The 18658-nt window shown below is 40.9% G+C and overlaps 1 protein-coding gene across 1 annotated transcript in view; it reads left to right on the top strand.

Moving 5' to 3' along the window:
• The window catches only part of rab11fip3 (RAB11 family interacting protein 3 (class II)), a 30738-nt gene that overhangs the window by 3352 nt on the left and 8728 nt on the right, over window positions 1–18658 (top strand). Inside the window, exons 2-5 of the mRNA XM_053413555.1 lie at window positions 6198–6291; window positions 9987–10063; window positions 12687–12859; window positions 17047–17247. Coding sequence (XP_053269530.1) covers window positions 6198–6291; window positions 9987–10063; window positions 12687–12859; window positions 17047–17247 — 545 coding nt within the window. The remainder of the gene's footprint in view (window positions 1–6197; window positions 6292–9986; window positions 10064–12686; window positions 12860–17046; window positions 17248–18658) is intronic.

Genomic DNA, 18658 nt, shown 5'->3' with positions numbered 1-18658 from the left:
TTTAGAAGTAAACTAAAGAAAATATATTTATTTTGATGTAAATATAAATGCGTCTTTCTACATTGTTAATTCAGTGAAATGTTTTTTGTATTGGTACATATCGGACAATTGATAAATAGGTCGGGCTCTAATAGAGTGCTGTTTTGTCTAAAAAAAAAGTGCCCTAGGCATGACGTAAAACTGTTTTATGAATTGCCCCAGGCTCATTTTGCTCTGAAATATGCAGTAAAGAAGCCCCGTGAAGATGACCCATAAACATCCTCTGAAGATTCACCGTGAAAGATTTGGCTAACACCATTGCATATGGTTAAAACCATGCCTGGATTAGTTTGTCATTTATATTTGAGTGTTCAAGGGCTAGGATTTGGGATATCATGGAGATGATCCTGTCAGCCATATTGGCTGTAATGAATTCTGTCAGGCCTGGAACTCCTCCATATGGCACACATTTGCATATCGTGTGGTTTGGTGGATAATCTCTGGTGAAATGGCTGATGTGTCACACTCCAGCCATCACCCTCAACCATGTGTTGTATCTCATAGTTTGCACCAGACATCCAGCTCCTCTTTGTAACATGAGATTTTAGTCAACTGCAAGTCAAGAGCCAAGGATCAGTGACTGACAATTTGAAACCTACGAAACTAAGATCTTTAGATTATGTTCACTTTAGGTTTCTCATTTTGACCCCAAAGTTAAACCGAAATCATCATATAAAGACTTGGGTTGATCCTGAGTCTTTGGAGATAGATATTATTATTAACCACAGAGATGATAATCAATATTTGAATACCATTTATGTACCTTTGCCCATCTCTGTACACACTAGCTTTCAGTGTTGATAGGCTGTTACTCAGGCTGTTACCAGTCAGTTGGAGCTGAGGGCGGGATGTCAAATATACTGGCAGTTGATTTCAACCAAAGTTCAGTTAACCATACAATTGTTTTTTTTCCTGTTCAACTGTTGGCTAGAATGGGACTGAGCTTCAGCAAGTGATCACATCCTTTGCAAATAACAGTAAAAGGATGAATGCACACGATGCTGTGACCTAACTGGTTACATAAATAAGCACAGCTGTCAAGTGTGCCCCTGTGAGCATGTTCTGTTTCAATTTATGAATCTTTATTTAAGAAGCCATGAAATGAATCTCATTACATTGTGTTTATAATCCAGCATGATTGTCTAGTTTTGCCTGAGGTAGATTCAGGTAACCTAATGCAATATCAAAAAGCTCAGTTCAGATTATTATTGATGAACTTTGAATGAGGCCTTTTAGGGTGAGCGTGGGCCCTTGTTGGCGCGCCACACACAGAGGGTGTTGCTGGCTCACTCTTGCTTTTTTTTAATCCCTCCTCTCCCAGTTCAAAGCACCTCCATTGCCCCCGAAACGCCCCATGTCTAGTCGTACATGTGTGTGGCTCCCCACCCAGGCAGGATATTTGTGAAGGATTAAGAGCAAAATGTGTTTTCCTGAGTCAGAGGAACTTCATGGTTTGGCCGCTGTCCACCCAACTGCCCCTTGACCTTGTTTTGAGGGACAGATCAGGGCTTTTTGTCATGTTAGTCTAATGTAAATCAATTCCCCCTGTTATTTGGCTGGGCAGCGCTAAAGCTGATACATTTAAATGACACTGCGGTTTGATTTAAATTCACAGGTGTGGTCTGTTTTACTGTTATTCAGTGCTGTTTGGTTTCTGGTGGACTTCTCTTCCCAAGTATTGTGATTTCAGCAGTTTCCTTTTGATCCCAGCTTGTTAGAAGTTTCCTTGGGCTGCTAACCAGATTGAGCGGATTGATTACTTTTGTTTATAGCTATCGGATATCTGAACTGTTGGAGCTAATTTGTGCCCGTACAAGAAACTCCTCTTAGATTTCTATTTGTGATCAGAGACAGGCAGAGGCTTTGGCATGTTTGCTTATTTTTTTCCCCTTCTACAATAACTAAGCTGGCAGCAGACAGACTTATCTTCAGAATTTGTGGAATGTTATATAATGCTTGGATCATCTCGGTGGATTTGGCGTCCATTAGCTGAACTCAAGGATCAGTGGGGAAAGTCAGGTCTCCTCTAAAAAGGGCTACACACACACACACATTATGATAAGGTGGCTGGTTCTCTCTTATCGTATCAGTTTAGAACACGAGTGAATGTTCCTCTCATATTTGAATAAGCCTTTACCGTCATATGTCCTTGTGTTTCAGTCATCTGGAGATAAAAGTGGTTTGAATAACCTCCATGAGTGAGTGGCCCAACTTTACTGTGGACCCTGGCGTTAACACAGGTCTTGCAGCAGAGTGGTTGATAAAACCACACAATATGTTGTGCTGATTCAAAAGGACATCAAGTTAGACCAAAAAAAACCTATGAAGGTTAAATCATAGTTATGTAAGCCAAGCGGAGGATGGGATAAGCTCAGGATCTTATTAGGAGGTAGCTGAAATAATTTCAGACTAATAAATAATGGTCTTATTTATTTTACTATGTCTAAAAGATATCTATTTTCCTTGGAAATCAGTGTGGTTGACGGCCTCCGCCCTGAGTTATTCTCTACCTTTTGAAAATGTCCCAGCAACCTGTCATAGACCAGTATTGATAAGTTATTTGCATGCACGTTCAGCTGGTGCTTGTAGCTAAGCATGCAAATGTGAGCTCCAGAATTATTTCAGGATAGGACACTGTGTGCAGTCACACACACACACACGCACACACACATGCATACAATCTATTGTGTGTGCTTTGAATATGAGCATCATATAATCATCATAGAATCCTAAGGGACAAAAAACTGTTTGTCAAATGTAAAACCAATTTCCTGGATGAAGCCTATTACTCAAGACCTTCTGTTGTTATGTGTGTAAGTACTAGTCTGCAACACGTTTTAATGATTTAGAGAAAAAAAAGTCTCAAAAGAGAAACTGCAGCCGGCATTCGTTGAGTTTGGTAATCTATCTACTGAAAGGCTCTCTCTGACCACCTTTGGTTTTGACCCTGATTCACAAAAGCGGCACTGAACTGCATTGTGGTCGAGTCTCCCCCGCCAGTGAACACTCCCGACCCAACTTTAGCCAGCTTTCTGCCCCTCACCCGCTGCTTTTATGTCCTGCCCCTCTAATCCACAATGGAATGCCCCATGCCCTGAAACGTCCCCTCCCGGGTTCACTTGTGTGCATGTGTTTTAATGTTTTATATTCAAAGATCATTCTGCCATTTTTTTGTCCCTGCCCTCTTTTGCCATGGTTATAATGGTTATCAGAGTTTTTATCTTTTTGATGGAACTATTGAGAAATCCCCTCTAGGACTACTCTCACCAAAACCTATTCTTCTCCGCGGGGTGATGCACAACAGTGGTCTGTGTGGAGGCGGTCAGGCGTGCCCCGACACTAATTAGACACAAATAGAGGAAACAGAAAAACCACAGTGCCTTCACTGCTCCACTAAGCAAAGGAACTGACAAGCGTTTAGTTTAATGTTACCATGAGCAGTATTACATGATTCATCTACATTGATAATGCTAAGAATTACATCTTAACACAAAGGCTAATATTTGAAATATGCATTAAAAAAATCTAAAATAAAGAGTCCTATAAATATATTATATCTAAAAATAAATCTTTCAAGTAAATTTAAAGTGGACTGTTTTGGTTTGTGTAAAGTATACACAACTAAAATGTAATGGCAAGTTGTAAGACCAATTCAAGAAAACAAAACAATAAGTCAGCAGGTCAAATTTTTAGATATAATATGGAACAATTCTTTATTAACATGTCTATGCCAACTACACCTATGTTATAAATATAAAAAAATCAATCAATGCTCAAACCCAGAGAATAGATCACGATTATTCATTGGCGTTTGCTGCGTATCGTGAATAAAACATTATTACATTAACTCTTCCATGAACATGACTTGCTCACTTTACTCCCATGATTTATTTGAAATCATCTTACTAGGTCTTTTGTTATTATTTTGATTTAGAAACCCATAGCGACCAAAGTTACATATTGTGCGTTCAACAGTACACAAAATAGGTACTGACAAACAAAACATTTAAGTGGCTTCATTTTCCGATATGTTCTCAAGTCGGGACAGTTATAAAGCTGTTTAGATGCTTTCCAGGTTCTTGTGGGGGGGGGGGGAAATCATAAGTGAACTGAAATCAAAGTCACCTTTTAGTTTTTAGGTTAGACCTAGGAATAGCCAACAGGCTCTGCTCACAAGACCTGAGGGGCCTGGCACTGCTCTACCGACAGATATAGGCCATGGGCAGCTTCCACAGCGTAGTCGATCCTCACTGCTCTGGTTGCTTCGGCTGTTAAGAGTCTTTATAGGTGATTTATTGTACTGTCAGTTTTTTCACTGGTGAAGCGACGACTTATACTGATTCACTGCTTATTATTATGTTTAAGGAGGTATGGTAACAGGACGACAGACGCTCAGTGAATTCCCCAGTCATCTCTCAGTTCTCTCACTTCGCTCTGCAGAGGTGTTTCTGAATCGCTGAATAAAATGTATTTCCTGTGAACTGTGATGGCCCTTTGTCAGGAGAAACGCTGCTTCTTCTTCCCCAGCTCGTCTTCAACCTACAGAGTGCAGAGCAAATCGACTGTCTGGAGATGTTTTGCAGAGATGGAAGTTTGGCTGTGACTTGATTTTCACATGCTAAACTTAACATTGCCGTGTTAACCACCATTCAGAAGGACCGGCCGCTGCCCACCTCTCACTAAATACAGCTGGGTTTATCTCACCAAAACCCAGATCATAAGTCACAGGGGTTTTCAGAATGAGCATTAGGAGTTTCAGCCCTCTCAGCCCTCTTGAGATGGAGCTCAGTGTTGCTAAGCAGATCAACTTGTTTTTATGTGTAACTGATATAAAAAAAACTGTAGAATAGAGAGGCCGCACAGTGCGCACACACACACAATGAACATTTCTGTCAAATGACCATGTTTGCATTGTGAGCTTACTTTCTCAAGGAATAAGTGGGCTGAAACCACAGAAACCTCACCCCACATGCTCTCAGGCTCCCTCCCAGCCAATTTTGTCAGTGATACACGCCTGAAATTATGGCTTAGTGTAATTTTGGGATGGACAACCTTTGACTTGGGGTATTATTTGTGTAAATAGGTTTTTATTGCTTGGCGCCACCAACAATTATGTAGATGCCCCCACATATCTAACGTTTCCTAGGTTAGGTCTCTGGATCACGGCTAACTATTTGTACCTCTTTGACATCAAAATAAGCAGGTACGTGCAGGTTTTGTAAACCTGTTGACTGTCTGGCCAAGTTAGAGCATTCACCTTGCATCACTGCAGTTCAGAGCCAGAGTCGATTAAGATCCGTGCCTACTGAAGAGTCCTTCAACCCTGGAGTCAATACCAATTGAAGCCTTTCCCATTGCAGACAAAAGCCAGATGTTGGTGGGTGTTGATGAGTTGGTTCACCAGTGGAAAATGTGCTTCAGTAAGCATTAACGGGTCAAATATGCCAATGAATCCACACAGGTGAAGGCTCTCTGAGTACAGATCAGATTAGTTCTAATTTCACATCCATTAAGAGCCAATTCTCAATAAAATAATAAAGTTGATCCAAGGTGCATTGTTGATATTTTTTTATTCCCTGGATCATGTTGTTACTCACTTATTCCCTTGTTTCCAGGTTACTGCCAGGACTGTAGCAATATACTACATGTAGGTGCACTTACGTAACCCAGAATCTCTATAACATTTCTCTTGTTTTTCTTATGGTTGTCATATCACACAAAGTCTATAGTACCCTGACTAAGCTTTAACATCCTTGTAAACACACTATTGCCCTGCATCCAATAAAGTCAGAAACACTTGACATCTGCAAAAGCTGTTTTCCTCAAGAGGTCAGATGTGTTTTTATTGGTGACTTCTTTAATCAAAATATCCTTGAAGTTTATGTTCTGCAGTTGAACCATCATGTGAATGAAGTCACTGTAAGACTTAGTTCTCAGTAGTTCCTTGTGGTTTACGCTTACATTAAATGCTGCTTCGTTCCCCTGTCCGCGGTTTGCTTTTCCACTGGAGTCAGTATGCAAACGTTGCAGCGAAGTCATTTGCCCCGCTGCGTGGAAGACTTCCCATTGCATCATTCATTACATCTTCTAGGAAACCTATTTTTTCCTCTTGCTTTGATTTAATTGGATGTGAATGTTGCGTTTCTTTTATCTTCCAGGTGAAGGATTTGACCAAGTTTTTGGATCCCAGTGGTCTTGGGGTGATCAGCTTTGAAGACTTTCACCGGGGGATTTCAGCAATAAGCAACGGAGGTAAATCATCATGCACCCATTTGCACTGGAAGAGTGTCCAAACTTTACATTTATGCAAACCAGCTATGTCCCACTTGGTAAGGAGCCCTCCTCCATTTATTGTTCTTGACCCTTTGTCACCTTTTCGTGGACTCAATCGAACTGTTGTCTGCAGATTCTTCATTTCATGATTTGTAAAACCTTTTATAGAAGCTCACCTGTCGTTAACCTAATTCAAACTGCCTCAGAAGCAGATTCTTGCACCTGCATTTAGTCTCCAGCGTCTGGCCCCATCGCTACATTCCCCATGGTGCCAAATATTGTTGTCAACACAGTATGTTCACATTCAACACTCAGCTGAGGTGAAGGATTTTGAAAGGAAAGATGAAGACTGACCTAATTCTTTGTAACTAGACTCAATATGCTGTTATTCATTCTTTAACCATTTTGCTGCCCCCCTGTTCCACTTTGCAAGCTATTAAAAACAGCTGCAAGTTGTAAGGAAGCCTATAACTATTTCTCTCTCTTCAGTTTTTTCACCAGCTTCCTCAGGCCCAATCTCAACTGTCAGTCTCATCCAACTCTTGAATTGACTTTGAATTTAGATAATTTTCTATGGTCACAACAGTTAGTGTAGGCTACACAATGGATCTGCAGTTTACAGCACACACTGGCTGTGTTGACAAACTGTACAGGATGTGGTGATGTCACCGCAGTAGTGCATGTTTGCCTCAATCCACCCAGTGTATTGATTTGTGAAACTCTTACCCGAGGCTTTCTGGGTTGCTCAGCTCCAGTTTCTCAGACCATTAATAAGTCATGCACTGGAAAGCATGAGATGCACAGACACGTGGGCTGATTGGCGAGCTCTCGGAGCAGTGGCACAGGGATGGGGTTTTGGACGGAGAGTCCTATTCACTTCAATTATTTACTCTCCTCTCTCTGCCCTATCCTTTCTGTTTCTCTCCTTTTGGTCACCACAACAACGGTGTGTTGACAGATCGATGAAACACAAACATGGCACCTATGTAATGGCAAATATTTACTAGTTTGTCACACAAGATTCATTTATATGCTGTACATGCTCTGTAACCTATTACACAGAATTGACCATGTGAAATAATTGGTCAATTAACATCCTCCTCACTATGCATTAATTGTAGTCGATGTGTTCAGATACCATTTTCCCCATCCCAATTACGATTACGATGAGAGAAATAATAACTTATACAATGTTTTCAAAAGTTGTGTGCTTCTAACCCTTAAAATAAGTGATGATTGGTTTGATTGGTGTATGGCGTTGCTCAGGTTGAAATACATACAGAGAATAAATGACAGAACATATTTAGTTTCTAGTTATGTCATTAAATAAAAGTAATAGCTCGAAACTCATGTTTTACATACCGTACACATCAACATTGTACTTGTGGGAATTTCCAACGTGTAATATTGCTGACATTTTTGCTAACTCGGCTTAAAGCTACACTACTGGAGATCACTTCTAAATTGCAGTTTTATCTGGGTTAATCTAATTTAATTTAAAGATGTAGTATCAGATCGGTAAATAGATTCACATACTCTCCTATAGACTCGGCATTATCAGCAGTATCAGTCATGTCTGATGCTGGTATTTGTTTAGGAACATCTCTTATGTCTACACTATACACTAATTGTAGTTTTGTAGTCATAAGACCAAAGTCTGTTTGTTTTTTGGTGGCTTTTTTGCCTAATGCTTAATTAAGGCCATGGGTCAGATCCTGCCTGGCATCATTGTCCAATTTGTGTGTCACTCTGTGTGTCACTGTCCCATCTAGAGTGTGTTCTGTGCAAATAAATTTCCTACTGCTAATTTCCCAATCGTATCGATGGAAATCAGTCCAACACTGTAACTCAGTCTCTCACAAACTGCTGACAGAATTACTGCTCATAAAAGCAGCCAACACTTTTTTACACTCCTGTCAGCTGAGCTATCGATCCACTTAGTCCACGTCATTATCTTTACCATTCTGCCTTCACCTCCTCTGTGATCAGTGTATAAAACCTTTTCCACCAGCTCAGAAGCCGGTGTCTAGTTTCAATATGAACTCAACGCACTCCACCTTCTCCTTGTTTGTTTCACTTTGGCATAATTTTCTCGTGAAAGGGTACATTTTAATAAAGACGTGCCTGCCAGCTATGGAAATGCCTTGTCCCCTGTAGTGGCTCTGGTATGTCTGGAACCAAAAAACAGTAGTTGGTCTAGAAAAATGCATGTCCTCTGCTCTTTGTGCTGTATGCCAGGGAGGCTGCAGGTGTGTGGCTCTAACAGAGGCCAGCTTCTCCGGCATTTCTCATAAATGGCTTCCAATGTGTGTCCCAGAGCAACGAGTTAAATAAAACCAAGGGGAACAAAAACCCTTGGGTCTACTGGCAGCTTTGGAGACCACAGTTTGTGTTCCATTCTCTCACTAGGGTGCTATTCACGGCTCTGTTTACTAGATACAAGAGTTGAAGTGGCTGATGGGACTCCATCTTGTTGGTCTGTCTCAGGTTACACTGCTCGTTTGTAGCTGCTTTCAAAGGAAGCCTGTTTTGACACATACATTGTATATGGGTGGTTTCTTGTCCTGTTTATTGTTTTATTTTGCCCATATCCCTCAAATGTTACTTTCTAAAGGCCTTGAATTGCAGAGTGTAAAAGTTACATAATGTTTGCTGTCACATCACGCGCAGCTTGCTGACTGTAAATATGTCGGAAGGGCACCTGGGACACAGATCCTTGATTGTGCTGATTACATACTTAGGTAAACACATTAGAGGCAAAGAGTAGTGTTCTACACTGTTAATGGAGTAGTATTTGTCTCCAAAATAAAGAGACAAAAGGCTTTTCTTTTCCATCGAGGTCAAATACATCTTTTTTTATGTGAAGAAAATGTAATATAAATTTGAAAAATATACTTAAACATGGCATCCGTTTTTAACTTATAACATTTTTATTGAATCAGATCACAGCTGGATCTGATTCACCGGCACCTCAGTTAATATGGTGAAGAGAAGTCATCTTAGTCCCATTATAGACCTACTTTGAGTTTGGCAGACATTTAAATTAACATTATAGGAGAAAATACGTTTTCTGTGACATTATGCAGTAATGTATTGCAGAAAAGAATGCTCAGGAACTCAAGTTTATTGCACAAATGCGAATTTGATTAAAAAAAATGTGTGTGAATTTTCAAGCATGCACTATGTACTTGATTACTGGAGTTTATTATTTAAACGATGGCGCATATGTAAGTAGAAAATGTAAGACAAGTTTTGCCTGCACAATTGATGTTGATTCATAAACCCGCTGCGACACCTTAACTAATTCATTATGTCTCATGGCTGTTTATTTGTTCATGGACACTGGTACTATACATGGGGAAATGTAAAAAGCTGGATTTAAATTGACCAAACCATTTTTCGGGAAATCTAAGTGAACATAAGATTGTGTTTATTGTGAACAACTTCACATGAACTTAGCATACTTTGCAAAAGAATGTGAGAACTGTATAATTTTGAATACTATGCACGTGGTATACTGGAACTGTAACCGTAAAAAAAGTTAAATGCACTCTTCAATTTATATTGTTTGCATAGACATTGCACACACCAACCTTGTGTTTTTCGAGTCTCCTTTGCTGTTTGACTTTGTGTTTGTTGACATTAAACCAGTTTTTTCGCTCTCATATCTGCAGGTCCAGAGCCACAGCTCTACAATGTAAACTACAGTCCAGGCGATGGAGCTGTGGGCTGTCCAGAGGAATATGATGAGGTGAGGTGCCACTCAGGAGGCTGAGCCCCCCCCCTTTCGTTGTGTATGTGGTCCAGTTGTTTTGTGTTCAGCTCCTACTGGTGCACACAACAGCCCAGTGTGAAGGTTACACGCTGAACTCCACGTGCACTCTCACTCTTCCCACTGTAATTCAGCGAGTGGCTTGCAGAGCTATCATTACCACTCTGTGGATGTTCCACCAACCGAACACCCTGGTTTGGCTGATACTAAATAGCATCTGGCACGCTAGGTCTTTGAGTATCCTTTGACAAATATTGGATCAGCTGGAATGTGCTAGGTTTTTTACGCGTGTGTGTGTATGTGGACTTTTGTTTTTACAGTTGTGGTTAGCATATGTGGAATTCCTGTCTCCTCTTGTGCACGCAACTTGTATATTTAACCATCATTGTTGCTGGCCTCTGCAAAACTGAATCGTTTCTGCTATTGTGTGCAATTTAAGCACTGCTGCCCAGTGCTCTGTATTGTACTGTATTAGCACCCTCTCTTGGTTTAGTTGACCAATGCAGGTCTATGTACTTGGTGCAAATGGATAACTTGGGCAGCACATGAAGGAAGCCTTTTTTTACAAGGTGTTTGACTTGAAAAATGTACCTTTCTTATATTATAATTGATAAAGCACCTTAAAGTTGTGTATGAAGATTCATATGATAGGCATTATAGTAGGCGTTAAATCTATTTATTAAATCACATGTTTCCGAATTAGTGAATCAAAATCTAGATCTTCTTCTCCTGTAAATGATGTGGGATTCATTTCAAAAATAGGTTGAGACAAGGTTTTTTATAAGTGTAAGACTAATGCTCAACTACAAATCCTTTGTTAATGTTTGTTTACATGTTACCCTTTGATAAACTGCATATTTTGGTTAGGTTCCTTAACTAAGGATTTGTTCCTTACAGTTTGCTTTTTATATTGATAAGGTCTCTTATTTACATATTAAGTGTACCTCAATATTTAGTCATATATGCAGTTACGATAAAAACAGATGTATCTGAAAATTAAACACAAAAATAAGAAGTAGAGAGAGAGAAAAATATATCAGTGTGACGTACCCAGCCTTAAAATATTTTCTACATTTTCTGTAGCTGCTGTTTACTGGAAACCTTGAAAGTGGAATTTTAGGGGAAGTTTGTGCATGTTTGAAGTAGCTGCCACACCTGTGTCCATTGCCTTGTTTTTCCCTCGGGTTCCTGGCAGAAAAGGGTTCCTCTCTGTCAATGGTTCTGCTGTTCGAGCCGTGTTTGCTTTCAAAACAGGCAAGGTAAGGCTGTGGAGCTGATGCATGGCATAAGAGCAAGCAAGCGATGCCCCATGTGCCCCATTTCAGCCTCACTAAATATTTTCTTCAGTTTCTGAAGGTCACATTTCACCTCCGGTTTGAATTTTTAAATAGAAATCTTACAGCAGCAATCGTGGCATTTCCAGTTATAAAAACCTGTTTTGTTGTTGATGTTCCAGACAGAAACATGTGCTCCAGTTTTACAACACAAGAGCACATTCGTTTTCTGTTGGCACACAGTCAAACAGTCGCGGCAGGTTGTTGCGATGTACAGTGTAGCCCTTGTAGGTTGTGCACCCTGAGATATGTCAACATGGCTTAAAGATTTATCCAGTCACACTGGGCAGGGGAAATGAAGCTCCCAGGAGCCAGGAAAGATTAAACCGTTACTCAGCTGATTGTGTGCTGTGTTAACTCTGGGGGGCTAAAGGCTGGCAGTAGTTGATTGAGCATTACAGCTGACTTCTTGTTACTCTTTGGACTTTGTGTCTGTCTCCACCCCTCTGACCACCCAGTGGAGCACAACGACGTGTTGCAGGATTTTCCATTTTTCCAACATACACGCGCTCTCTCTCGCTCTCTCTTTCTCCAACTCTCTCACTCTGAGAGCAAAAGTGAGGAAGCAGTAGTAGTGAGTTATTAGGAGGTTCTCATGGCAGGCCAGCTTTCCTGTCAGTGAGACCAGACGCACAGAATGGTTCTTGACATGGTGGATAGCCCTCTGGGCCTTGGGAATCCTGATGCTTCATTTCTAATGGTACGTTATGCCTGCCAATATGACTCACCTCTTTTATTGCTGCTCTATAGCTCTGATACCTGATTATGTGTCTCTAGTTGCTTCAGATGTGTTTTTTGGCACAATTCAGACTGAACATTTGGTTTTTAGTGCTTATTTTAATTGAACTTGTTGCTTAGAGGTGTTGATGCAGCAGGTTTTGCTTGGATCAGCCATCTGAATCACAGCAGATTGTCTCTGAAGTCATTTTATGCGTTGTTTGGCTGTTGGTGATATTGGCATCATGACTGGCTGCTCATAACGGACCATCTTTCAAATGGCTCCTGTGTTTCACTGTCTTTTACCAAACTATAGGTTTGTTAGGTCAGCTTTGTATTTGTCCCATAAATGCAAAATAATCCACCTAATGATATTTAAACATATTCTGTAGACGTTGTTGAAAGAAGTTCATAATCTTGTTTGTATTTATAATGAACACTACTTCTGTGTTTGTGCAGTGTTGGTTTCTAAAGCCATGTTATTCTTTTTAATCTGATAATTCAGAATCTATAGCGTCTTCTCTCCACTTAATCTTGTTCTGTTTCTGCAGCAAAATGAGGTGACAGACAGTGCATATCTGGGCTCGGAGAGCACGTACAGTGAGTGCGAGACCTTCACTGATGAGGACACGGGGGCCCTCGTACCCCCTGAGATGCATGAAGATGTGGAGACGGACAGCGGCATCGAGGCCACGCTGCACGACCCCGAAGACAGCAGAAATAGGTTGGTATAAATTACACCCTCAGCCATACACACCGTGTCGGTATTAGCAAATACTCCTATTTCCTTGGACATGTGCTTCGTCTACTCTGTGGCCATGAGGAGGCTGTCTGGGACCCTGATTGACCCCCATCCTACGTCATTAATTGTAATCCACCGGTCATGTGAACCAGATCAAGGTCGTAATGCTGTTGGAAATCGTTGCTGGCCACAGAATTTAAAATAAATGTGCGTCAAATCTCCCGCGAATGGTTAGCCCTTGTGTTGCCCTGCGTTGGCCTTCCACACAGATCACATGGTTTTGTGAATCTTGTGCTTGATCACTCGGGTTCTATTTGGGTCAGCAGACAGGCAGATTAAACAGGAGCAATAGACAGCTATAACGTTACTGACCCACAGTGTTGAATTCTTCTGATAGTGTGTAGAAAGTAAGGCAGACAGTGTTTTATAATGATTCTATTATATACTCGTACACAGCTCGGTGTCACAGTTTGAGGTAACATTTCACACAGTCAGCGGGGACATTCACTGTTTCTGTTTTTTCTGCAGTTGTACAAGGGATGCTCACTCAGACATAACTTGAAATGTGCACAGCTCAAAAACACGAGAATCCTTGAACACAAAGTCCTTCCACCATTCCTCACTACTGTGGGTATTTCCAAGTGGATGATCTTTTGTATCGGCTGAAAAGTAGCTGAGATCTGCTCATCCTCCCTGAATCATCAGGTTGTGGTCTCAGCTGCTAATAATCACAGCGGCGGAAATATTTTGAATGTGTTCCATTCTCACTTTGCATGAAATGAACAGCATGATAGGCTTTTTAGAAAGTTTTGTCTTGTTTTTTGTTTCTTTGTTTTGGAATAAAGCCCAGTTATCCTTTTTTAAATCAGAATTACCGTCTTGAAGTTACAACTATGCTGGTGTGATGAGTGTTTTTTACTGACGCACAATTGCCCATGTAAGTGGGAATGTGTCGCATATTTGTAGGCAGTTAATCAATAATGAACTGGATTTAAGGGTTTGAATGGATTTGGTGGAGTGTTAGATTTTATTCATACTGACTTGAATAAGGACTGTACATGTATATTTTGATAAGTTAGAATTACCCTCATAGACGTGATCATGGACTGAGTGAACAGCCGGTTTTGGTTATAGTTACGGTCTCAAGGGTAAACAGAAGGGCAAGAATTGAGCTGTTTAAAAATTTATTTTTCCAAATCATCATTTTATTACTGCTACAGTGCTGAGAAAATGTTGCTTTAGTATTGTCTGTTTTGGAAAATATACTGTAGATACACTGGAATTTTAAATACATGGTGAAAGACACAGTACGATCTTTGTTAACTGTTTGTTTTCCAATAAGTGGAATGATGAGCAAAGTGTTGAGGCCAGTAACAAACAGAGAAACCTCTTCCAATGAGGATATGTTTACACCACTGTCCCTTTGTTTGTTGGTTTGTCGGTTTTTATGTTTGTTTGCTTGTTGGCAAGATTTTACTAAAATAACTGAATGCAGTTCCACAGAACTTATCAGAATGGTCAGAGAAGAACCCATTAAGTTTGGGTGCGCATCAGGATCAGGGGGTGGATCCAGGATTTTGGGCAAGAGGGCATTTTTCCAGATTTTCATAGTTTGCCCAGGAAACAATTTATGGATCTTGATTTAACGAATCTGCCATATTTAGGGGAACGATATCTACGAGTGTGTGCAGTTGGATTGATGCAGCTTTATTGAATTCAAGTTGTCTGTCTGGCCTTGGTGGGGGGTATGCACTCTACTGTGGGCCTTTGCAGTTTGAGCAATTTGTTCTAAAGTCGGGCAACTGCTCCAGATGAAGAGTGTTCTTGTTGACATAGCATGTAGGGCAAACACAAGGGAGGAAATGCAGAACAGTGAGACTTTATCTGCTGACTGTGTGACCCGTCTGTCCAGCTCGATGACGGATCGGAGCAGTCTGCCTGACATGGATGTGTTTGGAACTTCCCATTCCATTACTGAATTCCAGGAAGTGTTGAGTTAGCTCTTTTTTTGTTGTTGTTCTTCCCTTTCTCTGCTCTTTGGAAAAGGGCTGATCTGTTTGTCTCCCTTCGACTCAGTTGCACATCTCATGCTGACTCACCTACTAGAATGGAAGCACAGTGTTTTGTCACTGACCTTATCTGCCAGTGAGTATCTTGTCCATCTGTGAATAGAGTCACGTTCATATAAAAATGATGGTCATGTTTCTCCAGCTAGAAACGTTAAATTAAATCATTTCAATTTTCAGGTCTAAAACACTATGCTGTTTAAGAGAGCCCGACCAATACAATTGTATCAGTGTTTACGTTTTTAAAATGTTTTATTTTACAGAGTAAATGGTGCAGAAAAGATTAAAAGATTTTTTATATGGTTAGTTTATGGTTAAATTATAAAATATCAAGCCTAAATTACATTTCTTTGATATCGAAATCTTTGGAGTCCTTGTACGTATGTATATCTGCAGATATAATGGTATCAGAAATGTTTTACTCCCTATATCATCGTCTGCTTCTCCCTCCAAAAATCCATATTAGTCGGGCTCTAATATTTAGACTGATTCAACATTGAGTGCAAGTAAATGTTAAAAAAAAGGTTGTTGTTTTGCAGCATGGTTAGCTAAATGAAACCTGGAGCCACATAAGACATAGTCAGAGTAGGAGAATAAGTACTGGACTAGGGATTAAGAATCTAACAGGATTAGCCTCCCCCACCCTCATCTGTCCTACCCCTGTGTGCCCGCACACATTTGGTCCTTGGAAGGTCAGCAGGACTGTCTGTTGGCCGTTGCTTAGCCTCAAATCTGATTAACCCACTCACAGTCAACCCTCTGTGGTACCTGCCTTGAGTCTTCTGGGTCAATGCACCTCCAGTCATGTGGCACTGCAGATTGGCAGCTCATTAGGACCACAGACTTGGCTGTTTTTTTGTTTGTTTTTTAAAGAGCAGGCTCGGGAGAGTGTCGTTTTTGTTTTTCAATTGGTGTAACCTGTGAAACTTCAGGATTCCACTCTGGTTGTCTGGGGTTTTGACTCCAGTTGCTCCACGGCTTTCAGGCCAGGGCAGCGGAGGCCGTTCAAAGATGCGTTCTCGCTCTTCTCCGGCCATTTGTGTGGGAGACCTCAACATGGGGCCAAGTTGTAAGAGCCAGGGTAAAGGGTAAGTGGCTTCAACACATGGCTTCAGCCAGTTCAGGCTAATGTTTGTTCAGGGCATGACTGCAGCTGAAACTGCAATGTTGTTTAGGAAAGATTTGAGTCTGCTTATTTTTGTGTAACGTTTTGGGATATTGTGTTTTCACAGTGTAAATTAAAGCAATGGTTTAGCTTCAGACAGATGGATGGTGTTCTTTCTTGTAAACAAACACGGGATTCATCATGGTGTGCTGAGAAAGCAAACTTTTCTGCTGATTTTAACATCCTCATCCTGTGTGTGCTGAAGTCAACTAGTATTTCCTGTTGGCCGGCAGGAAAGTGTAGTTTTCCTGTTAAATGAAGATCAAGGCGTTGAAGCTTTTGTTGCTCTATCAATTTCCCACCAAAGACTTCCACATTCACCCGACAGCTTTCTGTTCAGTTGTGTAAGATAACCAGCCAGTTATGCAAGCTGAAGTCATGGCCCTACCTCCCAGCACCGTCAGTCGTGGTATTGCCTTACCAGCGGGGCACAGGCCATTTTGTTTCCCAAAGCAGCCTTTGGGATTAATGTGAATTAACAGATTACCTCTGAAGACAAGTGATCATTGAACTTGTCCAGATACTAGGTCTTCCTGGGGGGAGGATTAATTATAGTTGTGGGATTTACAGTTGGCTCCAGTCATTTCCTGGATTCTGGTTCAAACACCCCAACCATCAACCAGCCTTTTTACAGCTTGCTACAATCGTTGTTTCTAAAGCTCCAAAACTGCAACATGTGCATATTTTTGTAAATGGAGTGAGAAGATGAGACTTGTTTGGTTTGGGTAACGTTGTGGGTTTTTTTAATGGATGGTTCTGTGTCTGTGTATACCCAGTTGGTCGTCCATTTTTATCTCTTCTAAACCTGTCGCAGTTTCCTTTTTTTTGATTTTTTTTTTTTTTTTAGCTCGGACATAAAGTTAAATACACTGTTGTTGTATACAAAAGTGAACACAGACACACACTAACGCAGTAATCCATTCTTGTTTGTCCCTCAGGTTTTCCCTTAACTCTGAGCATCATAACCACTCCGTAGTGACGGTCATCAGTGGAGAGGAGGAGCACTTTGAGGACTTCGGTGAAAGCAATACCTCAGAGCTGCTACTGGAGAGCAGCGTGGAGGGGACCGAGGGGGAATGTGACTCGCCTCTCGCGCAGCCCCTGGAGCAGGTCAATGGCTCCTCACTTCTGTCTCCCAGGTACGAGCCCGACTTCTCTACACAGGGTCAAGATGTGATGAATAATGACATTTCTAATCAGATGCTTTGTCCTTCAATACTATTCAGCCCAAAGGTCATTTATTTGACGCGAACATTAATGAAATGAACACCACACTCTGAAATCACAAACTTTCTTTTCATCCACCCTTCCTGATAAGAGACTTGACACAGACACATTAGCAGCTGCATTGTCCAGGCCCCAAATGCCTCCCAGTACGTTCTACAGAGAAAATGTTCCTCTTTGAACGAAGACACTGAGGTCACACTTTGAAAGAGCTATCTGGAGACGGCCTTCCCACCCCTGTCTGCCTCCCTTTCTTGGTGAAGGGCGAGATACAATCTCCATTTTTGCAGGCTTACTCTAACTGTTGCAATGATATAATGAAAATGTAGATATTGAGAAACTCTGTTCTAAAACTGTGTAAGAGTAAATGTTTGATGGGTGGAATCTGTTACCAGAGAGTTCTGAGACAGGCAGAAGATGTTTTGTTGCGTTGAGTTCAAACCTCAAGGGTAATTTTAACTCAGCCTTTGAGCTGCGGCAGTACAGATACGGGTTGTCTGTCAAACACCAAAATACAGCGAACACACTCCTCTTTTACAGCACAGTTCATTTGTGGTGAAGCCCTTTTTCCCAGTCACCTTTTTCCTCCCTCCTCCTCCTCTGCTTTCTTCTAAGACTCTAAGCCGGATAATTCATAATTCCCACTTGGGTGATATTTCTGTGATTCTCTTGCCAGGAAGTACTTTAAATACAAGTACTTTTTTTTTAGCCCATTGACAATATGGAAATGAGCTGATCATTGAAATAAAATCCTTAAGTTTGTACCTACTGTTTTGTAGGAGTCACTATTAAAATGACAGGAAGGTTAACATAGCAAAAACTACTTGATTATATGTAATATAATGTTTGGATATTAACTTCAATGATCATCACATGTAAGTTTTTTCGTATGTCACAAATTATTAAAAGGACGCCGAGGTACAATTCCTTAAATTATTATGTCATTTAATGTTTTATATATTTATAAAAAAGTTGAAGCTGTATTTGATGGATTACATCTCATACAAGTTGAGCAGGAATCTTTTCACTTGTTAAATTAAAAAAAACAACATACAAAAAAACTTGCCTCCCACGAAATTCACCCACTCGGTGTGAATGCGTCACGGTTTCGAGCCGCTGTTGGCTCATGTGGCAGCGCAGCCTACACACACCCGCTCATTTACCCATCTACATATAACGGCGTGAGCGCACACACATGAAGGCTGCCTCTCTTCTGCACAGACACACATCGCTGCAGCCTTTCTTTAGCAGTCATTCCCCAGGCTGTCGGTATAAAATGTCTCCTTACAACAGTGCTTATGACCATCGAGTGACACTCGCTCAATG

Source organism: Pleuronectes platessa, chromosome 21 (assembly GCF_947347685.1).
Source record: "Pleuronectes platessa chromosome 21, fPlePla1.1, whole genome shotgun sequence".
Taxonomy (NCBI): Eukaryota; Metazoa; Chordata; class Actinopteri; order Pleuronectiformes; family Pleuronectidae; genus Pleuronectes; species Pleuronectes platessa.
The sequence above is the reverse complement of the archived record's forward strand: the minus strand, read 5'-3'. Positions and strand labels throughout refer to the sequence as shown.